The sequence below is a fragment of the Strix uralensis genome, chromosome 18 (assembly GCF_047716275.1).
Source record: "Strix uralensis isolate ZFMK-TIS-50842 chromosome 18, bStrUra1, whole genome shotgun sequence".
NCBI classification, from domain to species: domain Eukaryota; kingdom Metazoa; phylum Chordata; class Aves; order Strigiformes; family Strigidae; genus Strix; species Strix uralensis.
In genome coordinates, this window is record NC_133989.1 from 17,445,313 (window position 1) to 17,469,517 (window position 24,205).

The 24,205-nt window shown below is 42.0% G+C and overlaps 1 protein-coding gene across 8 annotated transcripts in view; it reads left to right on the top strand.

The window, feature by feature from the left end:
• Positions 1-24,205, top strand: part of RBM12 (RNA binding motif protein 12) — a 43,872-nt gene that overhangs the window by 7,446 nt on the left and 12,221 nt on the right. For 4 of the 8 annotated variants that reach the window (XM_074888090.1, XM_074888091.1, XM_074888089.1 and 1 more), the window contains 5 exons: positions 20,728-20,856; positions 21,377-21,556; positions 22,687-22,761; positions 22,976-23,047; positions 23,683-23,766. In XM_074888090.1, the coding sequence (XP_074744191.1) occupies positions 20,728-20,856; positions 21,377-21,556; positions 22,687-22,761; positions 22,976-23,047; positions 23,683-23,766 (540 nt within the window). Of the gene's footprint in view, positions 1-198; positions 4,767-20,727; positions 20,857-21,376; positions 21,557-22,686; positions 22,762-22,975; positions 23,048-23,682; positions 23,767-24,205 lie in introns of those variants that run through there. The other 4 variants (XM_074888086.1, XM_074888087.1, XM_074888094.1 and 1 more) reach the window with 3 other exon arrangements.

Genomic DNA, 24,205 nt, shown 5'->3' on the forward strand with positions numbered 1-24,205 from the left:
TTTGTGTTGGTAAATGTTTAATACTTCAATCTGTATGAAGTAAACAAACATGAATAAGGAACTTGGAATATAAACATGTTAACCTTTGCAAGATGTTGTTAGGTGTATGTAAACAAATATAGTAGATGGTGTCTGTAGGTAATTGCATGGTGTCATAAACAGTAGTCTGACATAGCCGTTGCCTTTTCTCATCTGCAGGTGTGTGTTGTTTCAGCGCAGCATGGCTGTGGTCATCCGCTTGCAAGGTCTCCCGATTGTGGCGGGGACCATGGACATTCGCCACTTCTTCTCTGGATTGACCATTCCTGATGGGGGCGTGCATATTGTAGGGGGTGAACTGGGTGAGGCTTTCATCGTTTTTGCCACTGATGAAGATGCAAGGCTTGGTATGATGCGCACAGGTGGTACAATTAAAGGGTCGAAAGTAACGTTATTGCTGAGCAGTAAAACTGAAATGCAGAACATGATAGAACTCAGTCGTAGGCGTTTTGAAACTGCCAATCTAGATATGCCACCAGCAAATGCTAGCAGGTCGGGACCACCACCTAGTTCTGGAATGAGTGGAAGGGTTAACTTACCTACTACTGTACCTAACTTTAATAATCCTTCTCCTAGTGTAGTAACTGCTTCTACTACTGTGCATGAAAGCAATAAAAACATATCCACATTTTCTACTGCCAGTATGGGGACTGCACCTCCAAATCTTGGGAGTACCTTTGGTAGCCCAACATTTAGCTCAACTATACCTAGCACAGCATCCCCAATGAACACAGTACCTCCTCCACCAATCCCTCCTATCCCAGCTATGCCATCTTTGCCACCAATGCCTTCTATTCCTCCAATACCTGTTCCACCTCCTGTACCCACACTGCCTCCTGTTCCTCCGGTTCCTCCGATACCCCCTGTGCCCCCCGTACCTCCAATGACACCTATGCCTCCCATATCAGGAATGCCTCCTATGAATCCTCCACCCGTAGCACCTTTACCCACTGGAATGAATGGGTCTGGAGCAGCAGTGAATATGAACAGCGGCTTGAATCCATTGTTTATTGGTCCCATGAATCCTGTAAATGCTATCCAGATGAATTCTCAAAGTAGTGTCAAGCCAATTCCAGTCAATCCAGACGATTTATATGTCAGCGTTCATGGAATGCCCTTTTCTGCAACAGAATCTGATGTGAAAGACTTTTTCCTTGGGCTCCGTGTTGATGCAGTCCATATGCTGAAGGATCATGTAGGTCGAAATAATGGAAATGGACTAGTTAAGTTTTTTTCTCCTCAAGATACATTTGAAGCACTGAAGCGAAACAGAATGCTGATGATTCAGCGCTATGTTGAAGTTAGTCCTGCAACAGAGAGACAGTGGGTGGCTGCTGGAGGCCACATAACTTTCAAGCAAACCATGGGTCCCTCTGGGCAGTCGCACCCTCCTCCTCCCCAGGCCCATTCTAGGTCCAAATCTCCTAGTGGACAGAAAAGGTCACGGTCGAGATCTCCCCACGAGCAGGGTTTCTGTGTTTATTTGAAAGGTCTTCCCTTTGAATCGGAGAACAAACATGTGATAGATTTTTTTAAAAAGCTGGATATAGTTGAAGACAGCATTTATATAGCTTACGGACCTAATGGGAAGGCAATTGGAGAGGGCTTTGTCGAGTTCAGGAATGAAGCTGATTATAAAGCAGCTTTGTGTCATCATAAGCAGTACATAGGGAATCGCTTTATTCAAGTTCATCCAATTACTAAAAAAGCAATGTTAGAAAAGATAGATATAATTCGCAAAAGATTGCAGAACTTCAACTATGACCAGAGAGAAATCCTCATGAACGCTGAGGGAGAACCAGGCTTGCCAAAATTGTGTGCACATATATCTAATATTCCATACAATATAACTAAAATGGAAATCCTTCAGTTTTTAGAGGGACTGGCAGTAGAAGAAAACTCTGTACAAATTCTTGTTGATAATAATGGACAAGGCTTAGGACAAGCACTGGTTCAGTTTAAAGCTGAGGATGATGCTCGTAAGGCAGAGCGTTTGCACCGTAAAAAACTGAATGGAAGAGATGTTGTTTTGCGTTTGATAACTGTAGAAGAAATGAGAGATATTGAGAGAAACCCACCATCTCAAGGGAAAAAGATACTGAAGATACCAATACAAGGAAACGCGACTGTGCCAGGAGCACAGGGCGCTGGCGGGGATGAGCATGCCTTCTTGGGGGGAAACTCTAAAGATGCAAACAATGGTCCTCCGTTTAATTTCCCTGGTAACTTCAGCGGGTCTGGCACATTCGGTCCCCCTCTACCTCCACCTGGAATAGGTGGCTTTCCTGATTCTAGACCAGGAATACCTACAGTTGCAACTAGTGGTTTACCTGGTGCAGGTATTGAGGTCCCAGGTTTTGCAGGTGGTCCTGGTAATTTGAGTGGACCGGCAGGTTTTGCAGGGGGTCCTCAGACTTTTGGTAATGGTCCTGGCAATTTAAGTGGACCCCCTGCCTTTGGTGCTGGTCCTCCCGGAATTGCTAGTGGTCTTGGACATTTAAGTGGACCTCCAGGGTTTGGACCTGGACCAGGAAATATACATATTAGTGGACCCCCGGGTTTTGGAACAGGGTCTGGGAAGCCAGGACCAACTGTCATTAAAGTGCAAAATATGCCCTTTACTGTTTCTGTGGATGAAATTTTGGATTTCTTTTATGGTTACCAAGTGATACCTGGTTCAGTGTGCTTGAAATACAATGAGAAAGGCATGCCCACTGGAGAAGCAATGGTTGCATTCGAGTCTCGTGATGAAGCTATGGCAGCTGTTGTTGATTTAAATGACAGGCCTATAGGCTCCAGAAAAGTAAAACTTGTTTTAGGGTAGCTGTTAATATGAAGTAGTTGTAGAATAGATATTCATAGTGCTGTGATAAATGCATCTGGATTGGTTTTTATAGTATTTCCAGGATAGAACCTGTGGATTGTTTAAATTGTAAAACAGATCGGTTTTGATAAGACAGAGCACTGGGTTAGCCATTACATAAGAAACACTGCGAGGATAGACGTGCAGTGGGTTTTCCCATACAAATATGTGGAGAAGCTAGACAGATTCTTAGATTCATCATAGAACTTTGGTAAACTATACTGGACACGGTGCTTCTCAAGGAATCTAGACTGGTTTTATGTAGTTTCGGATAAGGGAGATAGATGAAGTCAGTGAAGCTCTTCAGTGGGTGCTCTTGCAAGCCATTGTAAAATAGATATTTCTAGATTTGGTTAAAAGCTGGCTGAATTTGCTTTGTTTACAGGTCAAAGCTTTGTTTAAAGTCCTGATTTTACTCTGCAACTGAACGAATTCTCAGTGTACACAGATTGTTTTGTGTATGTATCTTTTTTCCAAGATTCTCACTGTATGAACAGTTGAATTATGCCCATTGCTGATGTGTCTACCAAACTAATTCCTATAAGTATGAGCAGAATCGTTCTGTAAAATTCAAGCTGTTCTTTGTGGAATAACCTTTAGTTATTTATATATTGCAATTATAACTGTGCAGAATAAGACTTTTGCCACAAGTATAGCTAACCTCGAACATTATCATATGAGTTTTATAGTACACTTATAAAACATTTGCAGTAGAAGTAACAACTTGAAAATACTCATTATTGTTTAAGTAGCTTGATTTGTTAGGATTACATGAATTACTTGGGATAGGATCTTTGACACTAGTTGGATATTGATGTTGTATTTCTCATGTGTCTCTTGAACTCCTTACATAGAGTCTCTGCTAAGAGAACCAAAGCGGTTATTAGTAGAAGATTGGAGTCCAGCTAAAGTTTTTAATTAGTTTATATATGAAAGAAACGTCTATCTTCAGCAACTCTGCCGTGAATTACTGCTATGGGTGAATTCAGAGATAAAATTTATTTTTCTCCAAAAATTGAAAGTACCGAGTTTACTATATATTTTTGCAATAAAGTTGTGCTGTTGTATTCAAAGTCTGTAAAGAGTTGCCATTTTATTTGCTGTGCAGTAAAACCTTCCGTGGAAAAACAGAGAATTGGAAAGGAAGTAATTACGCAGGTGAAAAGTAGAATTATTTTGGTTCATCCTTGCTTGGCTTATGATAAATTTTAAGACTTAGGCATTGCCTGAAAAATCCTGCTATTCCCTGCAAATCATTGTACTTAAACATAGTAAACTAAACTGTTTTGTTTTTTGGACAAAGAAAAACAGTGCCTTTTGGTGTTGCATATCATGGAACACTGAAGTGTATGGTCAGGCAAAATTGAGAGGTGCAAGTGGCAACAGTTTTATTCATGTGGTGTGTAGGAGAGATTCGAAAACCTGTGCAGCGCTGCATCCTGAGAGGATTTCACAGTACAGGAATATGTGGAAGGATTGTATAAAGGTGTACTTCAATAAAGAGGCGGTCGCATTACACGGATGCTTCTGTAATTCATTAGCATAATTTTGTTTTGACAGATTACTAGGTGGTCCCAACTTTGGAAAAGTCATGTGATTTGTATATACTGTTTAAAATTAAGCCTCCTGTTAATAAAACTGTCTGTCTCTGAAGCTTCATGTTATGCGTTTCAACAGTCTTTGGGAGTAATGTTTCAACAGCAGATCTTTGTTTCTTTTTTTTTTTTTCTCCTTTGAAAGTCTGAAAGTACTCTTGCTGATGTCAGAAAGATGTGTGATTAGGAGTCAAGCCTTTCAGTTTATTTTTAAAATTTTGCTCTTTGTTTTTTAAACAACTTTTATTAAAGTTTCATACTATATTGGAGTTACTTGGGTGCTTGTTTCTTCATGTTTCACATTAGAATAAAATTACTGAAAAGGAAAACTTGGCTTCATTGTTCACAGAATTGATTTAAGATATTAGTGTGTTGACTTGCAGAAACTGGTGATAACTTTTTCCAAGTTCAAATGAATCACAACAATGCTTGCCTTGTTGTGAAATGTAATTAAACTACAGGTGTCTGGAATTAGATACACAGTTCTGTGTTACTGTCTTTTGATTTCATGTCTTGATCCTCTTGGTAATGGATACAGGGTTATTAGTGTTTGTGTTAGACACGGCATATGCTGCGAAACATGCTTGTGTGCCTGTTCCTTTGGACTTTATAAAAGTGCAGGTTTGTTTTGGAAATACTTCCTTTTCTGATTCTTGATTTTTCTGTATGATCTGAAGATGTTTAAATGCTTATCTAAAAAAAAAAAAAAAAGGCAAGCCAATACAAAAAGCCATTGGTATTGGGAACATTGACATGGCTGGAATGTTTAAGTGAAGGATTTGGGGTGGGCAAGGGGCTTTTCATCTTGCCAAGCAGTTGATGCTCCATATCTTTTTAGCATAAATTTAATTAGTAAATATCCCCTCTTCCTTGAGAGTAGGCTCTTGGAAAAATAGGAAGTCGTAGCATATTTAGAATTTCTGTATGTACTACAAACAATACAACTGCTGTCCCAAATAGTTACAGTTGATCCTTTAAAGCATATCTAGAGAAAAGTTTATTATCAAGTGTCACTTGCAAGTAGAAGAAGTTTTCTGTAACAGCTCGCTTTGATGTTAGAAGCAGCCTTAAACTGCATGTCATGCGAAATTGAGGGATACCCTTATATTAACAAGACTATATGGCTAGATTTGATGAAATTGCTTACTTTGCATGTGTTTGTGTTCGTGAACAGCCTTAAAAATAAGGGGTAGGACCTCTGAGGTCCCGTCTCCATGTGGAAGGTATGTAACTGCCCTTGCATATACACTTCGAGGCTGGCTGCTAACAAGAGGTAGCAACAGAAAGGATCAGCTGATGGACACTGCTCAGATTCGCAGTTGTTTTGGCTTTGATGCTTTGAGTGTCAGGAACCGACATCCTGCTTAGCCTCGGAACCATACAGTCAGTGACACTGATGTCCCATTTTCTTCAAGTTATGGAAAGAAGGTACTTGTGTTTATACAACGAAGTTGGTATCTTTAGCAGTTCTGTGTTCATGTCTAAGTACTACTTCTAAAAAAAAATAAGTGGTAAAGTGTTACATTCATGATGTGATTTGTTAAACATACATATTTTTGCCGTCCCATTCACAAGAGAAAGTATGAATGTAATAAATTATTCAATGCTAAACTTGTGACCTACATAGAAGAACTGCAATGGTTAGATGAAAGTCTGACTTGAAAGTTACCATGTGTTCAAACAGTTACACGTAAATATCACAGTTGGATTTTGTTTTTAACACAAGTCAATTCTGTAATACCACAGACAACATTAAAGCCAGTTCTTTATTGGTGAATTGTTGTTACCACCTTCTAAATGTAGATTTATGAGAGGTTTGAGGCTTTGTAGGTTTAATGAAAACTGAAGGTTAATTTTTTTTATTCTAAGTAGCATAGATGCATTTCATAGCATCTGATGTTTTCCTTGAATTTGTTATGAGTGGAGAGGAAGATTGATGTAAAAATGAAGAGTATAGTCATGTGCAAGTTGACGTTGAAGCTCTGCCTTCTAAAGAATGTACATGCTGGTCAGTTCTGCTAAACTGCTCAGGCTGTTCTTGAAGTTGTTGCCTATACCGTGTGAAATTAGCAGCTTGTTTTGCTGAATGTATTTTGGTGCACTAAAGACTGCAGACTGTAGAAAAAAAATATTTTTCCAGTAACCTAGGCACACCAGTGGTGCGTTAACTGTAAATAACGATTTCGGTTTCTGTGTTTCGTTCCTCCTCAGTCTTCTGCTGTGGTGGCTCCAAATCTGCCGCTTCCCATAGCGCATTCTGTCAGTCCTCAGCGTGTCGTTCAGCAGTGTGCGCCTCTGAACAGTGCTGCCCTTCTGATCTGGAAAATTGAAACAACTACGTATTATGGACTGCTTAAAGCCTCTGGTTGGACAACAGACCACTCTGAGACCAGTTGCTTTAGGATGATTATCCAGATACATGGATTAGACCCTAAATCAAAGGATTGCAATTCCTGTTTAATACAGACTCTAGTGCAAACAAAATACTAGTTCTTACCTTTGACAAGATAATTGGTTGGAGGGAAGCAGTTTTGAAACTGGACTGGTATATTAGGAAACATTTAGTTTGAGTCTAGAGACATACACAGATTAGTTCTTTGTCAGTTGGCTTCTTTAGATATTATGCAGGTCTTTAAAAAAACAGATGCTAAATTCTGTTGCTGTAAGAGGTTTTTCAGAGACAGTGCCTTGTTCCTGGAAGCAGTGTTGCCAAATATATTTGCTCGTCTTCACCCTTTTGCAGGTTTGCTGATGCTCCCTTTTGTTCTGCGGCTGTATATTCTTTCATGGTTTTGGGAAAACTGAGCTAGTTTGTGTACAGAGCAAATGTCTCTCCCTCCTGGTGGAAGGGGAAGTGAAACTGTCTGTTAAATGCTCTGCAGGAACAGTAACCTCAAGGGGTTCTCTTCCTATCTGTTTTTGGCAGGGAAAAGATGATTGTAGTTGAAAGATTTGGCTTTCCCACGGAATGAAAATCTGTTGGTTGGTAGTATGCATTCAGCCTAAGGTTTGTGGCTGTGTACTGAACTCCACTACTCTTTCCCTATCGTATGATCAGGTGGGTATACTGTAGCTTATTTTCTATACAGATGACTTCGTCAGTAATTTTCCTGGAGCTTTGTTATTACGTGGAATGCATGGGTGGTGTTTGTGCAGGCAGTGCTTCCCACCTTCCTGACTTGAATGCTTTTCATTCATGGGTATAAATATCACATGTGAGAAAAGCAGCCCTGAAAGTGTTCCTTTTCCACAGCTCCAGACTGAATGCAGGTGTTGGATGGTTTAGCTTGTGACTCTTTTCACTCACTGGTGCTCACTTCTGTGCAGCTTCCTTTGTTGTTATTCTTCTGTTTATATATATGTATTCACAGCGTGGCAGCTTAGAGAAGCAACCAGATGAATTCTGACCTGAGTTCCTTTACTGCTTCTGCAGAGTCAAAGCTTACTCCTTTATGGCTTTTTTCTCTTGTATGCTCTCATGTCTACAGCCTTAAGTTCAAATGGTCTTACCAGTCGCTTCCCAAGTATTTTAAAGTAAGCTCTCAGAAACAGTGAACACTATTTCCTTTTAACACGAGTCCAATTTCCACAAAATCAATTTTGTAACTGTATTTACTGCTCTCACACTAGCTTCGCTGTTTTTACCCAATTTTTGGGAGGTCTTTTGTTATGAGTTACTAGTGAACTAGACCGTAGTTCCTCATTCAGTTGGTAATTAATAGCCAGGATAACTACAAGAGGTAGAGTGGGGATTGGCTTTATAGTAAGTACACGGTTGAGGGAGTACGATTTCCCTATAAAGTTTAAAACTGAAAATTGAGGACTTGGCTTGCACGGGGGGATTGATCAAGAGGGATTGATCCTGCCTAAAACTCTTGGTTGGCATAGCCTGGCTGCCTGGACTGGTTGGTCACTGCTTCTGGAAGGCTGGTGACTTTTTGAAATCTTCCTATTGTAGTTACAGTATTGTTAACCAAAGAATCGGTAGGATGGTATCACTCTGATTTCTGACCGTCTGAAGGTAGGTGGTACTTCCAGCTAGCTATTTCATAGTTTTGAACAATTAGTTTAATTTCAGCCATTTCCCATTAAATGTGACCGTGGATGTAGCATTGCTCCGTGTGACAGTAGAAAGCTTAGAAATGCTTTCTAGTCACTTAGAAATGAAGGCAGATTTTGGAGGGAAAACAGCAATATAGTCAGAAGCTAAATTACTTCAAGAATTCCTTTTAGGTAATTTTGAGTGCCTTTTATGATAAAATTCATAGGACTGCTGTCCCTAAGATTTCAAGCCTCTGTGTAGCACCTATTTGCTTCGTGACCTTCTTGCTGTGGTGGCATTTGCCAGGATGTGCTCTGTAATACGAGCTTTTTATGAAACTTCTGTTTTCAGCAGTATAACCAAAGCATTGCTGCTTGTTTTGACAGGGGGATGGATATGGAATGTGAAAAGTCCTGGCTTGTTTGAACAGGAAGCTTAACTCGAAAGTGGAAATTATGGCTGCCGATACCATGTCATTATTAGCCAAATGTTTCTAGTAAAAGGGCAACATTTATAAATCCCGTGTTCTTGAGGAACACTACTGCAACAGCTACAAAAGCAAAGAGCCTAATTAAAGTAAAATTAGGCACTGGCAGTTCATTGACTGAATGTAGGGGAAACTCCCTTCTTTAAGGAGGGGAAGTGGAGTGGTTAATACTAATTCACTTGCCTAGGATTCCCCCACTACATTGCAGCACTGCTGCAGAGCCAGTCTTCTGTTATAGGTCCAGTCTCTCATGAATAAATGGAGTGATTTTTGTACCACTTAGAGCTCTCTTCAGCTGTGGACTTGAAAGCTTTTAGGAGGTGAGGTAAGTGTGTGTGCAGGGTGGTGGTGTATAGCTGATTTGTCTCTAAGTAAGCCAGTGGCAGAATGTTTTCATCCTCACCTTAAAGGCACATGAGCATTAACATCAGTGAAGTGGCATTACGGCTGAAGTTGAGAGGGTGAGGCCAAACTTTCACTCTTTGCTTTAGTAAAAACAACCAAGTAATGCCCTAATCTAATGAAGAACGTTTGTGCTTCAGAAACTTCAGCACTGAGCTTCTGTGAAAAAGAGCAGAATAAAACAGTGAATAGATAGTTAAATTCTTAAACTAATCTGAAACATAAATTCAGTTGTTAATGATAGATTGTATGAGATATGTAATTGATTTGAATGGTTTGCTGTTAAGTCATCAAACCTGAGTCCTGCACAGTCTTACGTATTCAGAGATTGTAGATCAGAATTGGTTTTGATGGTCAAGTCTGTTTTGAGGTTTTTAAAGACAACTGTAGTTGTTGTTGCTTAAGTCAGTGGTAACCCCTTGAGTATATAAAAGCATTTTGAGTAAACTGTGTGCATGTCTTAAAGAAAAAAACCCTTCAAGTTACAAACATAACACCATGACATACCGCACAAACGTCCTGGATTTTTCGAAGGACTTTTTTGTCACCTGGGCACTCATCCCTCCCTTTGGGTAACTGACACTGTATTTTAAAGACAATAATCCAAATGGGATTTCTTCCTTGCAATGCAGGCAATATGTCATGTTATTTCTTTGAATGAGAAGGTGCTGAAGGAGCAGAAAGGAGAGTGTGCAAACAGTGTTTTCCTTCTGCTGGGTGGCTTGTGCTACTTCTCGTTAAAATTTGTCCTTAGTTCTGCCTGTAAAAATAACTTCAAGCATAAATAAGAGTTTTCTGAAAACAAAAATGCTTTGCTTTAAACAAAACAATGATACATCAACATAATATAAATACTGATAGGAGTCTGCAGATAATGTTACATCTCTACGAAATAGCAGCTATTTTCAGTGCAGCGACTTGACTGAACACAACCATAGTATCATCGTTTAATTCTGTTACTGTGAAAGGTGGGAGGAATCCCTGTAATTGAGTTCTGTGCCAGCCATGGCATGGTGGTGTAGTAACCTTCCTCTACATCTTGTTTAGTCTTGAAAAGGTAGTAAGAACCTGTTGTTTTGAATGTTTTGGAGCAGCCCACACTCCAAGGTTGCTTACATGTATAACATGAAAACAAATCCTGTTTTAATCTTCGTGTGGTCTTCAGATCTCTCTGCTACTGCATTAGGTACACATAAGGGCCCTGTTGGTGAAGACTCTGCGATGAACAAACTGCTAACGTGCTGAGCCTGTCTGATGTTTTGTCCTGGCTGCTGCCTGTCGCAGTCATTCAGCCGTTCTGCAGATGCAGATAGTGCTCTGCTGCCCAGAGAACCGGCAATTTGTAACCTGAGATTCCCAGTTCCACTTGATGGTGATAACTCCAAGTCTCTCTACTTAGAGTAAATGTAACTCAATTCTTGCTTTTACAGCTGTTAAATTTACTCTAGTTTTTTCATCAGAGAGGTTTTTGCTCAGAGAACTGGTCTCTGCCTTAGTTTGGTCACGTTTATTAAAAAATTTGTTGGAACTATTCATTTGACTTTGAGAAAATAAAAATTCTCACTTGTGGGAGAATCTAACGCTTACTAGCGATGGGTTATAGGAGTTTTCAGGTAACTTGCAGAGGCATGTTTTCTAAAGGGTGTGGAACACCTTTATAGCAAATTCAAACTTTGTAACAGACTTTTTTAGCGTATAGGTTGAAAAGTATTGCAGTACATATACTATGGATAGCAGACATGGAAGAAGCACTTCAGGAAATACTTCTCTGCAGTTGTAGAATCCCTTCTCCCTTAATGCAGGGAGATTGTATGGTCATTTTGGCCCACTTGGCACCGAGACAGGCGGAATAGCTTGAATCCATCGTAATGGGTTTGTGCTTTTGGGAAGGTACGTTGGCAGGAGAAGTTGGACCTGGCAGAGAACAGAAAAGGGATATGAGGTCAGTGTGATGCTTTGTGGCCTTTAAATACTTCTGTTGTTAGTATGGATAGAGGAGAGAAAAAAGAACTTTTAAAATCCCTTGCTATATCCTTTCCTTTGTTCTGCTTCCTTGATGTCAGGTTTTTGTGGTAGTGGCTTTTTGGTAGGTTTTTCTGTTTTGAAGCATCATCGTTCTGCAACAGCTTAGGATGGAGAAGTGAAGATGTTCATACTACAGATGGTAATAATTAAGTGGCAGAAAAGTACTTTGGGGGGTGTAAATCTCTTTCTTAAAAAGAAGCATATACTTAAAAGGAGAAAGACAATGTTGGCATAAGAAAGACTGAACTTGTAATGAATAAATGAAAAGCAATTTCTTATGAGTATTGTAGAAGCAATATTGGGGGATTTTTCCAGATCATATTTCATGAGGAGCTAGATTCAAGATTAAAGTCCATAAAGAAGAAAGCCTCAATTACATAATGTGAGAGATAGTGTGATTCTGTAATGCATGAAAACTTGAACAGTTGCTTGTGCTTTATGTCCTTACCCATTTTTTAGGCAAGAGTTGTCACTGTGCAGTAATAACTCCAGAGCAACGGAGAATAGTCCAGAGAATTCATCTGGTGTATCTCGACCTTTTGGTGATCATTCAGCAGTGCAACACAAACAAGAAATAGGGCAAACTTTAACTAAGTGGCTACTGCTACTATGTGGTCACCAAAATCCTTCAGTAATGTGAATTTGTTTGATATAAAATGTATTGCTGGGCATATTTCTTTTTAAAGTCTTGTTTTGAACTCATGCTGTTCATACAGTATGTCCTAGTCTAGACAGATGGACCTTAATGAGTTTGTGCCTTGAAGTCACCTGCGTAATATCACAGCTATGTTTGGGGGAATGGGTAAAGTCGTGTGAGCTCTAGAGTAAGTACGGGATGGTTTAGATTTCCAGCCTTTGGGAAGGGTAGAGGTTGCTAAAGGGATTGGCACGGTGAACACCAAGACGTCACCTCGAAAATTGTGGGTGGGTGTGTGTAAGTAAGAAGTGGTATGTTGATGTACTTGCAGGTGAAGCTGCAGTGTAGCTGAAGAACCAAAGAGGAGGAATATGCTGTAGTCTTCAGTTTCAGTTTAAGGAGTTTGAACTGAGAAGTGGAGAATTGAGCCATACCCAGTTTGATTTAATTTGGGGTAGGGGACAGAATGTTTAGCTGTTTGTGCCTGAGATGGGAATAGCTGGAGTTTTAAGGGAAAGAATGAGGCCTTACTTGAGAAAGGCAAACATCTGCAATGTAAAGTGGCATGTTTGGGGTTGTTACAAAGGTCAGTGTCGTTGAGCTTTTAATTGTTTTTCAGTTAAGTTGTTCTTTACATTTCAGTAATAAATACTTGAGAGTGGGGGGGGGGGGGGGGAAAGCAGCTCAATAAGAGTATGAAAGGAGTGAAAAAAATCTTATTGGTGGGAGAAGTCAGTGAGCACTTCTAGGATTGCAGTTACTGTTTCAACTGAAGCCACATGAATGATTGACCCAAAGCCCCAGCCTGCTTTAAGTTAGTTTTTCAAGGAAATTATTTTTCTTTATATTCTGCTACTAAATGCTATGGAGAACTTTGAAATGCCTTTTCTTTTGCACAAAGAGCTTGGAAAAGTAACTTAGGTTTTGCTTCAGTTCAGGTGTTAATTTGAACCCCATTGTAATTTAATGTATTACAAACTAATATCTGAAATAGAATCAATGTTGACCTAACAGTTTGTTTTTACTTATTTCTCAGAAAAGTGGAGAGAGAGAGAGAGTGTATATGTGAGTGTGTACATACACACACACACATGTATATATATATATGTAAAGGCATGCACAGGCCTTTCTTTGAACTTGTTGGTTGTGATTAAGGGGGATTTTGGTGGTGCATAAGTTAAACATTGAACAGTATAAAGGTGAACTTGTAGAAGAAAGTGTTGTTTCCCTAGAGTTGGGACTTAGCTCTTGTCCGTTGGCAGGGGGGAAAGCTGCAGTAAAGAAGATGAAATTATTGAAGTTCTTGTTAGCATTTGCTGCTGGAAACTACAATCCCATATGTGATTTTTTTGTGCTCTATTTCATCTTTTTTTTTTTAAGCTGTCCTAAACTTGTTTTTATTATCATAAATGGGAGCTTTGCCTTCTCAGTCGGTTTCCATGTATGTTTTGGAGGTCGGGTTGCCACAGCCCACACTTAGCACTTGTACCTGGGGGCTGCCTTCAGATACAGAAAAACCCAAATCCGTGTGGTGATACTGGAGCTTCAGGGTTCATGTGGAGACAACTCAGGAAGTCGAACGAGGTCGTAACTTCTATGCGTGTTCAGTAGTGCCTTAGGTGCTCAGTAGTCAATAACCTCTTTGCGTAAGGCTTGTAGTCAAATTCAGAGCTTGGAAAGGCTTGTCTGGGCTGGCAGCTGTACTGCTGCTTACTCTGGTTGTGGCTTGGAGTGGTTCAATGTCAGCACAGCCTCAACACTTCACCACTGCGCTCTGTCAGCCCTCCGCGGTGTGTCCGTCCTCCCTCAGAGCTCTCATCCCTGAAATGAAGGCTGTCTGATGGCACCAGGGACATTCCTTGCCAATGCTGAATTAAGCTGCCAGAGCAATGTGGTTAGACAGGTGTTCTTAATAGTATTCAATATTCTATTTTTTAACAATTAGGTGATGCCTTTTGTTTCAGGTTTTATGTCAAGTTTGTAATAACAGTTAATTAATCCCCTTCCCACAAAGTTTTGATCGATCAGTCAAAATATATGGTGACAGATAACTTGGAACACACTATTGAGAATACTGATTTATTGTCTGCCTGGAGTAATGCTGATCTTAACAGTACCTGCTCCAAACTCTCAGGAATAATGAAATGGTAGAAAAAATTGTAGTCATTTATATTCTCTGCAGAGCTTCTGGGCTGTGGGATGAGCCTCTGTGGCCCCTGAGGAGCTGGTGTGCTGGAAAGAAGCTGTATTTACTAATAATATTTGTGGACTGTGATCTTTCTCATGAGACTCTCTTAATCTCAGTTTAAAATAAAAATGCCTTTTAGTACATTTAGTGATACAAACCTAGCTTTATGATTTCTTTTAGAGCCTTATGGAGTTCAAGAAAGTAGGATCGCATTAGAATTTTTATTTGGTAATACATTTAGAAAGTGATGCTGACGCTATCTTGGCACCGGCGTCAGCTTTGTACTATCAAAACCTGCCCCCTGAAAATTGAACTAGTAACCTGAGAAAGCACTGCTTCTGGTGGTCTGTACCTTCAGGGATCAGAGCAGGAAAAAGAAAAGCTGTTTTGAGGAGAGTAGGGTGGTAACTGCAAGGTGTGGGATTAAACTAAGGAAGGGACTATGTTAGGTTGTTGGGAAGTGCAAGATTTTTCACCTGTGGTGGTCTGTTACATGTGTTGGGTGTATTTCTTGAGTTATTGGGTAGCATAAGGCCAAGATGGTGACAACTGCAGTTGGTACATACTGCTGGCAGAATTGCTGGCATTTCTGTTGCATTTGTAAGCGGAATGTAAGGCAGAAACTATAGTTGGTCCAATACAAAATAAGCTCATTGGAAATTAAAGCCTCAAGTTAGAGTTAAACAAGTTCTTAAATTAATGTGTAATACTTGGTGTGCGCTGAAGTAGAGCACGTTGGGTATCCTGTACGGAGTGATGTAGTTGATGAGAATTTATTAGTGTGATTAACTAGGAACAAACTGCAGGTTTTCTTGTGCTGAATCCTTGCTTGTTTTCTACCTTATGTGGAGCAGTGAAACCAAGCTGACCCACAGGACTGGATTATGCGGTAACAGTAACATTTTCTCTCCAGAAGACATCACTCCTGGCACTACTAAAAATATGCTGGTGGTGTTTGATGCTATGAAGTTACTAGGTTATGTTTTTTTGTTCTCCAGGTGGTTCTGTGGGTTCTGTGAGCTGCCATACTGCGATGATCTAAGCCACAATCCCCCTCTCACCTGTCCTCCCCAGCCTAAAGGGAAAGGGGAGCCTCTGGCTTTCAGGCTTAGTGGGATATGGAAGCATACAAAACCAAATGTAATTCAATAATTTTCGCCTTATGTGGTCCAACACTTGATCCTTAGTCAGCTAAATGGTGGCACCTACTGCAGAGGGCTAAGTACGGAGGAGTTTGTTCATGTTTCAAACATCCCTATGTGTCATTTTGGGGAAATGCGAGACTCCAAATTCCTGAATTGGGACAGTTAAAATCATTTCAGCATTCTTGTTCTGGAGCTTGCTTCCAGCATAGGTGGACAGTGCTTTCTTCTCTTATATTTGATTTGCTTTTAAGCTTTGGTTAAGCAGAATCACTAGAATAATAATTATAAATTAATACTAGACTTGTCTGGGGATTTTCTTTACATTAGAGAATGTTCTGTATGAAAGGAAGTTGATTTTTCTGTAGAAACACAGGAAAACGGTTGTAAGTAGTGAAATGCTTATATAGAACTTAAGTACCAGGTAATTCCTTATTCTTAATGTATCTCCTGTGTGATTTTTTTTCCTAGAATGTAGCATTTTTTTTAGTCTTGGTTTGATTATTTAGGACCAACTTCTTTACTGGTATGCTTCAATTCAGTGTGGAACAGCTTTGTTGAAAATATGGGATTTACCTTTCCATGTGTTCCCACAACTATAAACAACAGTTTCCACGACTATTGGAGTTCATGATCTTCTCTCCGGGGAAGAGGTGGTATGCATAGTAAAAATCATTTTGACTTCTTAAATTGGACTTCAGGTTGGTTGTCTGAGCCCTTCTTAAAGCATACTTAGTCCGGAGCCATTCTGTGTTTTACTTGAATAACTGGGAACAATGTCTGGTTGAGCAGTGAAAGACTTCTCTGGAATATGCGCTCAGGATGTTACAGACTTCTGTGGATAGCATTTTGCTCTAGAGTTTGAGGGATAACATGCGTGATGTATTATTTTTCTTCAGAATGTGGTGTTATATCATGTGCAGTTCTAACTAAAGGCAAAAAATATAGGTGCCTGATGGATCTGAAGCTGAGTGTTGGAAACTCTTCCCTTGAGAAAGGAATGTGCAGAATTCAGCTCAAGATGAAACTTCACAGGCAATGCCTCTCAACAGTGAGATCTCAGAGTTGTGAGAGCATTGGATCAGATGTATGTGGCTATTGTAAATATAAATTGTTGACCGTGGGGGTATAACATAACATCAGTTGTGACTTCACAGGCTGTTTCTAACAACACTTGCCCAGTGTCTTGCTTACGCTGCGTTTCTTCTGAACACGCTATGCTGGGATACACCCCGGTGACGGTGTATTTTAAATAGCGTTTGAACTTTTTATCATGTTTGGAGTTCATTTTTACTTGGCAAACTGAATTTCTGCTGTTAGAATAGTTTTGTGACTTCCAGACCATGCTGTACCTTAATCTGTCAGTGGCGAGTAAGTTGGAAAGATTGTTAAATTGTTGTTGCAAGCTGTTAAGGATCAATCCATAATAAATCCTTTATAAATTGAACGTGCTTCAATACCTTCATGGAAAGCGGTTTACTTTAGCTGCTTTGGATTTATCCATTGTTTTCTGTAAAGCAAAAGTTTCAAATAATAGACATCAATATTAATTATTGGGGGGAGGGGTGAGGGGGAAGATAAGAAATCAGTGAATTTTAGAATTTCCAGAACTTTTGGAAAATAGAAAAATTTGAGTGTTGCAACAAATGGAAATAATTCTGTCATGGTAAAGATTGTTGCAGGTCTAAAAACTTAATTTTGTATGAATGGATATAAATATAACTATGCTCTAAGAAAACTCAGTGAAACAACATGAAATTTGTTTTTCAAATGTTGACTGGAATCTGCAAGCTGAATGAGATTGGTGTTCTTGGAGTGCATACCAAGGAAAAAAGGAGGGCTATTAATAAAAATAATAAAATCCCGACTTCTTTCAGTTCAGTTACACCAAACTGTATACTTAGCCTGGGATCAGAGCCTTTGTGCACTGTTTGAGCATAGTAACCACTAGAACCTTTTTCTCTCATCGTGTCTCTCATCACTTGGCAGTGCTGTGTAACAAGCATTACTGCCTGGTCGGTGTTGCTGAAAACCCTGCTGGCGGTGCAGTGCTTGCTCCTTGGGACTAAGCTGGCACGTGCCAGCTGGGCAGTTTTCAAAGTGATGAAATACCAAGATGATGGCCCAAGGTTGTATGGAAGTTCAGAACACGGAAGCTTAAGAGAAAAGAAAACATCGTAGATTTTTGCTTAAAGAGAAACAGGATGGGAGGTTGCATTAGGCATGGGGTGGTTCCAAGTGCAAGTGCTGATTGCTGGCATTCTTGGAGCTTTCAGGATGGTCACTCCTCTCGGAGGAAGTGACCAGAGCCTTTGTGGAGAGAGGTGGAGGTGAAAGTCAACTGATACATTTCACATGAACAATTCAGGTTTTTATAGGAAGAGAGATGAAATTACTATAGTAACATACAGTTTACTATGAAGAATGAAAGTAAATTCCAGAATTCTTGCTTTAGGGGGGAAAAGAGAATATTTGAGCCAGTGATTATCATCATTAAATCCTGTTTGTGCTTGGGAATGAAAATGTATCTTTTTAAGCTTTTCAGATGCAGACAGGTTTCAAGAGATTTGCGCTTCTCCCACGAACTGTGCGAGCAGGATAACTGGGTGAAGGTGCTTACCTAGAGGCTAAGCAGATCATCAGGCGTGACTGAAACGGATGTTGTATCTAAACAGACCACCTACTCCTTGTTCTTGCTGCTGAGATACCTAAACTGGTCTATGATTAGTATTTTCTGCTGCTATTATTCAAGGAATGTATTGAAACTGGAGAACACCATACAGTGTATTTGGAAAGCTGTGAAGTGGAAAAGCTTTGTGTGGACTCTTCAAGGATGTCTGTAGGCAGTGATATATAAACAATTGCTGGCTGATGTTCAAACTGATGTTTTCAGATTAATCATTTTTTGTCTGAATCTGTTAAGGAGCTATCCCTCTTCTTTCCACAAAGGTTCTGTCTGTAGTTGTTGAACCTGCTTTCTTGTTATCCCCCGAGTTGGTGAGGAGAGAGTACGGCCTGTTAGAAGAACAGTTCCTGCTCAGCTGCTCCGAACAACCTGCCTGGCTGTACTCTGTTGTGTCCCGGCTGTCATGCATCAGCTGGGGCCCTGCGATCTCTGGATGGAGCAGGAGGATGTAGGGGGAAAGGATCCCTTGTGGCTTGTAACTTCCCAGGGGTTCAGCAGAACATCTCGGCTGTGTTTCAAGGGAAATCCTATGCCGTTACTGAATCCAAAACAGTAGGATGAGACAGCCTTCTGGGTATTAGTGTATTGAAAGATAAATCCTTGAAACCGTGGAGTATTTTCATAATTTCATTGCAACTGATCTGGAGAAGAGGTTCAGATAGCAGATGGGAGGTGGTGGGGTTTGAGGACTTGCGTCACTTCACCTCCTGGCTTCATTGTGTGGTTTAACAGTTCCCATCTCAAACTTTTGACTTTTCCTTATTGGTGCCTTTGTAACATGGAATAAATATGTACAGACTTGTTCTGCATGCAGCTTAATACCAGTAGTAATGGTTTCCTTCCAGAAAGGGACTGCTGCTGTTTGGGGATGCTAAAGCTTACGGGGAGCTGTTTTGTTGAGGTTAACTTTACTCCTGGTCCTTTGTGCTCTGGTGGGGAGGGAAGGTGGCTCCTGGTTCTGTCTCCTGTTGGTACAGAAGTCTCTGTTGCAGTAGAGGAAAATAGAGGAGAAGTGTTAGCGTGGGAGCCAAGGCTGGTTGTCCTGCTCTTCCTTGTCAAACAACTGGTGTCATACAAATGTGTGTGGTTGTCTGTAGACCTGGACTCTGCGGACGTGAGACTGTGCGAGATGTAAGCTGCTCTGGTGGAATGGTATGTGTAGGTAAAGAAAAAACCTGATACCTGTGACTTGTGATTTTTAGGGGAAACATACTGATTAAAGGCAACAGTTTCTTTGTGAATCGTATTTGGCATTGAAGGTAACTGAAGTGAAAGATGGATGGCTCCAACTAGTAGTCTGAACAGTTGACCAGACTGCTTCCAACTAGCCTCTTTGAAAATGCTGGCATTAAAAGCAGGTGATGATGACGACCTTAGTAGAAGGCAGAACTATGATCCTCTTTGCCTAAAGCTTTGCTAGTTCTTACTGGGTGCTGGTTTTGTCCTGCCACCATCACCGGAGCATCCGAGCGCCATGCAATAGCCTATTAAGTGACGTTGTTAACATCTGTCCAGGGTAGATGGCAGGCTGGGAGGTCTAAGGGATTAAATGTTGTCTAATAAAAGCTCATCTCTTCATTGAGATAAATATTTACACCCTGCAAGTATGAGAAAGCCACGTGGACACTCAGATTCTAGAAGGATCAATTATTTCCTTGTTTTCTGAACTCTGAAGGAGCTTCTCTATGAAATACTCACATTTAAAGTACTTGTTAGAGCTCTCAAGCTGTCCAGTCTCTTAAATGTTTTGATGCTTGAAGGCTTGAGAATTATAGTTGTTCCTTGAACAGAATTGTCTGCCGTTTGATACGTAATAAAACTTAGTTATCACCTCGTTACAAGATCATGTTACTTTTTTTTTTTTTTTTTTTTTTTTTTAAGACAGCCCTGAAAAGAAGGGGGCTATGTAGCTCCCGTGGCCGGGCGTGTGAGGATTGAAGGGAGGTCTTGCCGGCCCGGGAGGCTTTTACAGCTCTTCCCCTGTGTGAGCCCTTGGGGCCTCCTCGGCGGCGGGGGCGGGTGCTCTGGTGCCTGCAGCGCCCCTGCCCGGGCGTTCCTGTCCCCGTGAAGCGAAGGGCTGGGGCAGCACCTGCCCGGGCGGGCCCCGCGCTTCAGGGGCGGGTCAGGCCCCGCTGCCGCGACAACGCGCGGGAGAGTCTGTGGAAGCCCCTCGGCCGGGGCGAGCGGGCGCCGCGCTGGCGGGAAGGGCCCTTCGCTCCGGCCTCCCCCGCAGCCCGGCCCTGGGCAGCCCGAGCCGCCGGGAGCGGCGGGCAGAGCCCGGTGGAAACGCACGAGCGAGGGCGGCGGGGCGCGGGGGGGGCCGGGCCGCGCTCGGGGCCCGGCGGCGCGGAGGCCGCGCTCCTCGCTGCGGGGGCTGCGGGCCGGCCGCGGGGCGAGCCGGGCCTCCCGCCGCGGGGCCGCGCTCCCGCCGCCGTCGTCTGGCGGGGGCGGCGCTGCGGGCGCGCTCCAGGGAGCCCCGGCCCCGCCGCGGCGGCACCTGGCGCGGCCCGGCCCCGCCCCCCGGCCGCGCCTGCCGCCGCCAGCACCTGGGGGGCGGCCGGGGCGCGGCGGGCCGGGGGCTCGGGCAGGGCGGGCGGTCTGACCCTCTGCTCTGCCCGCAGATGGCCGGGTGCGTGTCCAGGGTGGAGCTGGCGGTGTCCTGCCGGAGCCTGCTCGACAAGGACCTGGGCTCCCGGTCCGACCCCCTCTGCGTCCTGCTCCAGGAGGTGGGCGCCGGCCGCTGGGCCGAGGTAAGGGCGGCTGCGGGCCCGCGCCTTGCGCCGGGTGCGAACACACCGGCGCTTCCCCGTTTCCATCCATCGCTTTTCCTGGCGGGTGCATGATGCGTTTGATTCAGATTTGCGTTCAGTGAGCGGTCAGTCCCCCATCCCCACACTCACACTCTGGAGTTTTACACTCCTTGGTTTCATTAATTGCTCATACATTTGCTTAGAGTTGCATCGGGAGGTCCGTTTGCCTGTTGCGGTATGGCCTGTCCTTCTTCCTTCGCTCCAGAGCACACAGTCCAGAATACAGTGTCTCACCAGCCTTTTTTCCCCTGGTTTTCAGAATTTATTTTGTACGGTGGTGTTTATACCCGAGGTGATTTCTTTTGTTAGTGAGCCGTCGGTCAGCCTGCTGGCTGTAGCCGGCTTTGTCACCGAAGCACATTTGACCAGTGCAGAACCCTCGGGGTGTAGATGAAAGGATGTGTGGAAGAAAGCGTGCTTCTTACTCACCATAAACAGCTTTGCTTCTGTGTTTGTGCAGCTAGATCGCACAGAGAGGATCAAGAACTGCCAAAACCCTGAATTCTGCAAGAAACTGGTTGTGGATTACTACTTTGAGAAAGTGCAGAAGCTGAAATTCGGTGTGTATGATATCGATAACAAGTCCTTTGATTTAAGTGACGATGACTACCTCGGAGGAGTCGAGTGCACGCTGGGACAGGTATGCATAGAGGCCTGCTAAGTGATCTCCAGAGCAGGTTTATTATGAAAAATAGAGTGAAGGCTGCTTTATCACAGGCTTCAACATTCAAATTTGAAATGTTTTCCCGTTGAACAGGTTAGTTTGCGTTACTGTTCAAAGTAGTTAGAAAAATCACTCTGTCAATCGCCAAGGGAAGGTTAGAAATATCCATGGTTTTATAGAATCACCGAATCATTCAGGTTGGAAAAGACCCTTGGGATCATCGAGTCCAACCATCACCCCAACTCTACAAAGTTCTCCCCTACACCACATCCCCCAACAGCTCATCCAAACGGCCCTTAAACACACCCAGGGATGGGGACTCCACCCCCTCCCTGGGCAGCCTATTCCACTCTCTGACCACTCTTGCTGGGAAACATTTTTTCCTCATGTCCAGTCTGAACCTCCCCTGTTGCAGTTTAAAGCCGTTCCCTCTTGTTCTGTCACTAATCACCTGTGAGAAGAGACCAGCACCAACCTCTCTACAACGTCCTTTCAGGGAGCTGTAGAGAGTGATGAGGTCTCCCCTCAGCCTTCTCCTCCTCACACTGAACAGTCCCAGCTCCTTCAATCGCTCCTCAATGATTCTATGATTTGCAATTAATTGCTTAATTTAGGAGGTTCCCATAGCACTGAAGGCAGTCTGTGAGTAAGGTGCTTGGAGAGCTCTAACAGAGTTTCCTTTGCACAAAGTGATCATTAGGTCGCAAATTTGGGGAAATAAGGCTATTTGAGAATCTGTATTAATTTTCTGAGGAGGGGTTTGTATAGCTAGGGCAGAGAAGAAAAATGGGGTTCATGTTATTAAATAAAGATTTGATAATTAGTCTGCTGATTTTTAATAGTGTTTTGGCTACTTGTGATGAAAATGCCTCTTGTGTCTCAGGGGTAGCAAAAGCAGGAGGCTAAAGTTAAGCTTAGAGACAGTGGGTACTGTTTGTGGACAGTGAGAGAAGATAATTTTCAGACAGTTCAGCCATTTAGGAGCATAAACTCTCATGGCTGTTGCTGTTGGAAATGGATTTAAATCCTTTTAGATCTTTTAGGAGGTCCTGAAGAGCTCTTTGCTCTCTAACTTGCTACTTACATTATCTGTCTTTTAACCTTAGGTTGTGTCCAGCTTGGTGTTCACCCGACCGCTGGAATTGAAGCAGGGAAAGCCAGCAGGAAAGGGCACCATCACGGTAAATAAGGTTTTTGTGTGGAAAAAATGGTTCCTCATTCTTTCATATGTTGGCTGGGACAAAGTAACATTTCTGGTTTTCTGTCAGTATATCTTCAAATTATACATGTGTACAGGAAATATAGATATTTGTAACTACCGTTTCTTCCATGGACAAAGTACAAGTAAAACTCTCTGGGGTTTCTTGTTTAATTTTTCTTTTGTCTGTGGCACAGATTTCAGCAGAGGAGATTAAAGATACCAGGGTTGTGTACTTGGAAATTGAAGCTCGGAACTTGGACAAAAAGGTACTGATTTTTTTAAATCATATTGCATGCTTCTGTGATATTTACAGTTAGTGTATTTTGGCCAGGAATTTCTGTATTTGCAGACATTTAACTACGCTAGGTAATCTGTGTAAGAAAAAAGGCTCGCCGTGTTTTGTTACTTAAAATGAAGCAAACTGGAGACATAATTTCATGTCAAACTAGAAACTCAATGGCCAGGTTTAGGTTTTGGGGGATTATTTTGGCTTTGGAATATTCTGTATATCAATACAGTTCAATTACATAATTGTCTCCAATGAATATTGTAGCTGTGAACTAAGCTTTCTGTGATGTTATTAAGGAAGAAAAGGTGGAAATTTAGATGTGCTGCCTCAGTGTTATTTTAAGCCAAAACCAGTCTAGGGATTTAGTGCATTCACTGCTCAGTCAGCAAAATGCTGTGACAAAAGTGGTCTGAAAGGTGGTCTTGGAGCTGATAAGTTCTGGTGGCTTAGAAAGTGCAGCAGTTTAAAACTGAAATAAAAGAGAGGAAAACAAATGTCTAGTTTGTTTGACTTTGTGCTTTGTTTGAAGTATTGTGTACTGATTAGCCAGCTCTTCTCTCTTCTGAATAAAATATAGGAGGCTGATTACTTCTGTTGGGTTTTTGTTTGCAGGATTTCTTAGGTAAATCAGATCCATTTTTGGAGTTTTACAAGCAGAGTGATGCAGGAATGTGGCAGCTGGTATACAGATCAGAGGTACTATTTCTACGCTGATGTTTTTCTTGAGTTGATCTGACAGCTTACTCCTGCCGAAAGTGGGAGTCCCACTCTTGGTCATGCTTTGCACCAGTTCTGCAATGAAAGTTGTATCCTAGAAAAGGGATTCTGCTCGCTGATCTGGCAGAAAATTGTTTATTTGCTGTCTCAGTGAAGAGTTCAACCATGCACCAAGTGAGAAGAGTGGCAGGACTCTCCTCCCTTTCAGTGGTGATGAGCTGTTAGGTTGGCTTGGCTCTAAGATTTAACTTTACCCTGAAATTCAAGCTTTTATTTCTTAGAGATCTTTTGCTTGGCTGTCCATGCATGTCAGGGTTGAACTGACTGAGGCTGTTCTTAGATAGCCATGCAGAACCCTCATGTTAATGTTTCTCAGTGACTTGCATGCTGCAATCCTCACATGATGTTATGCTGTAAT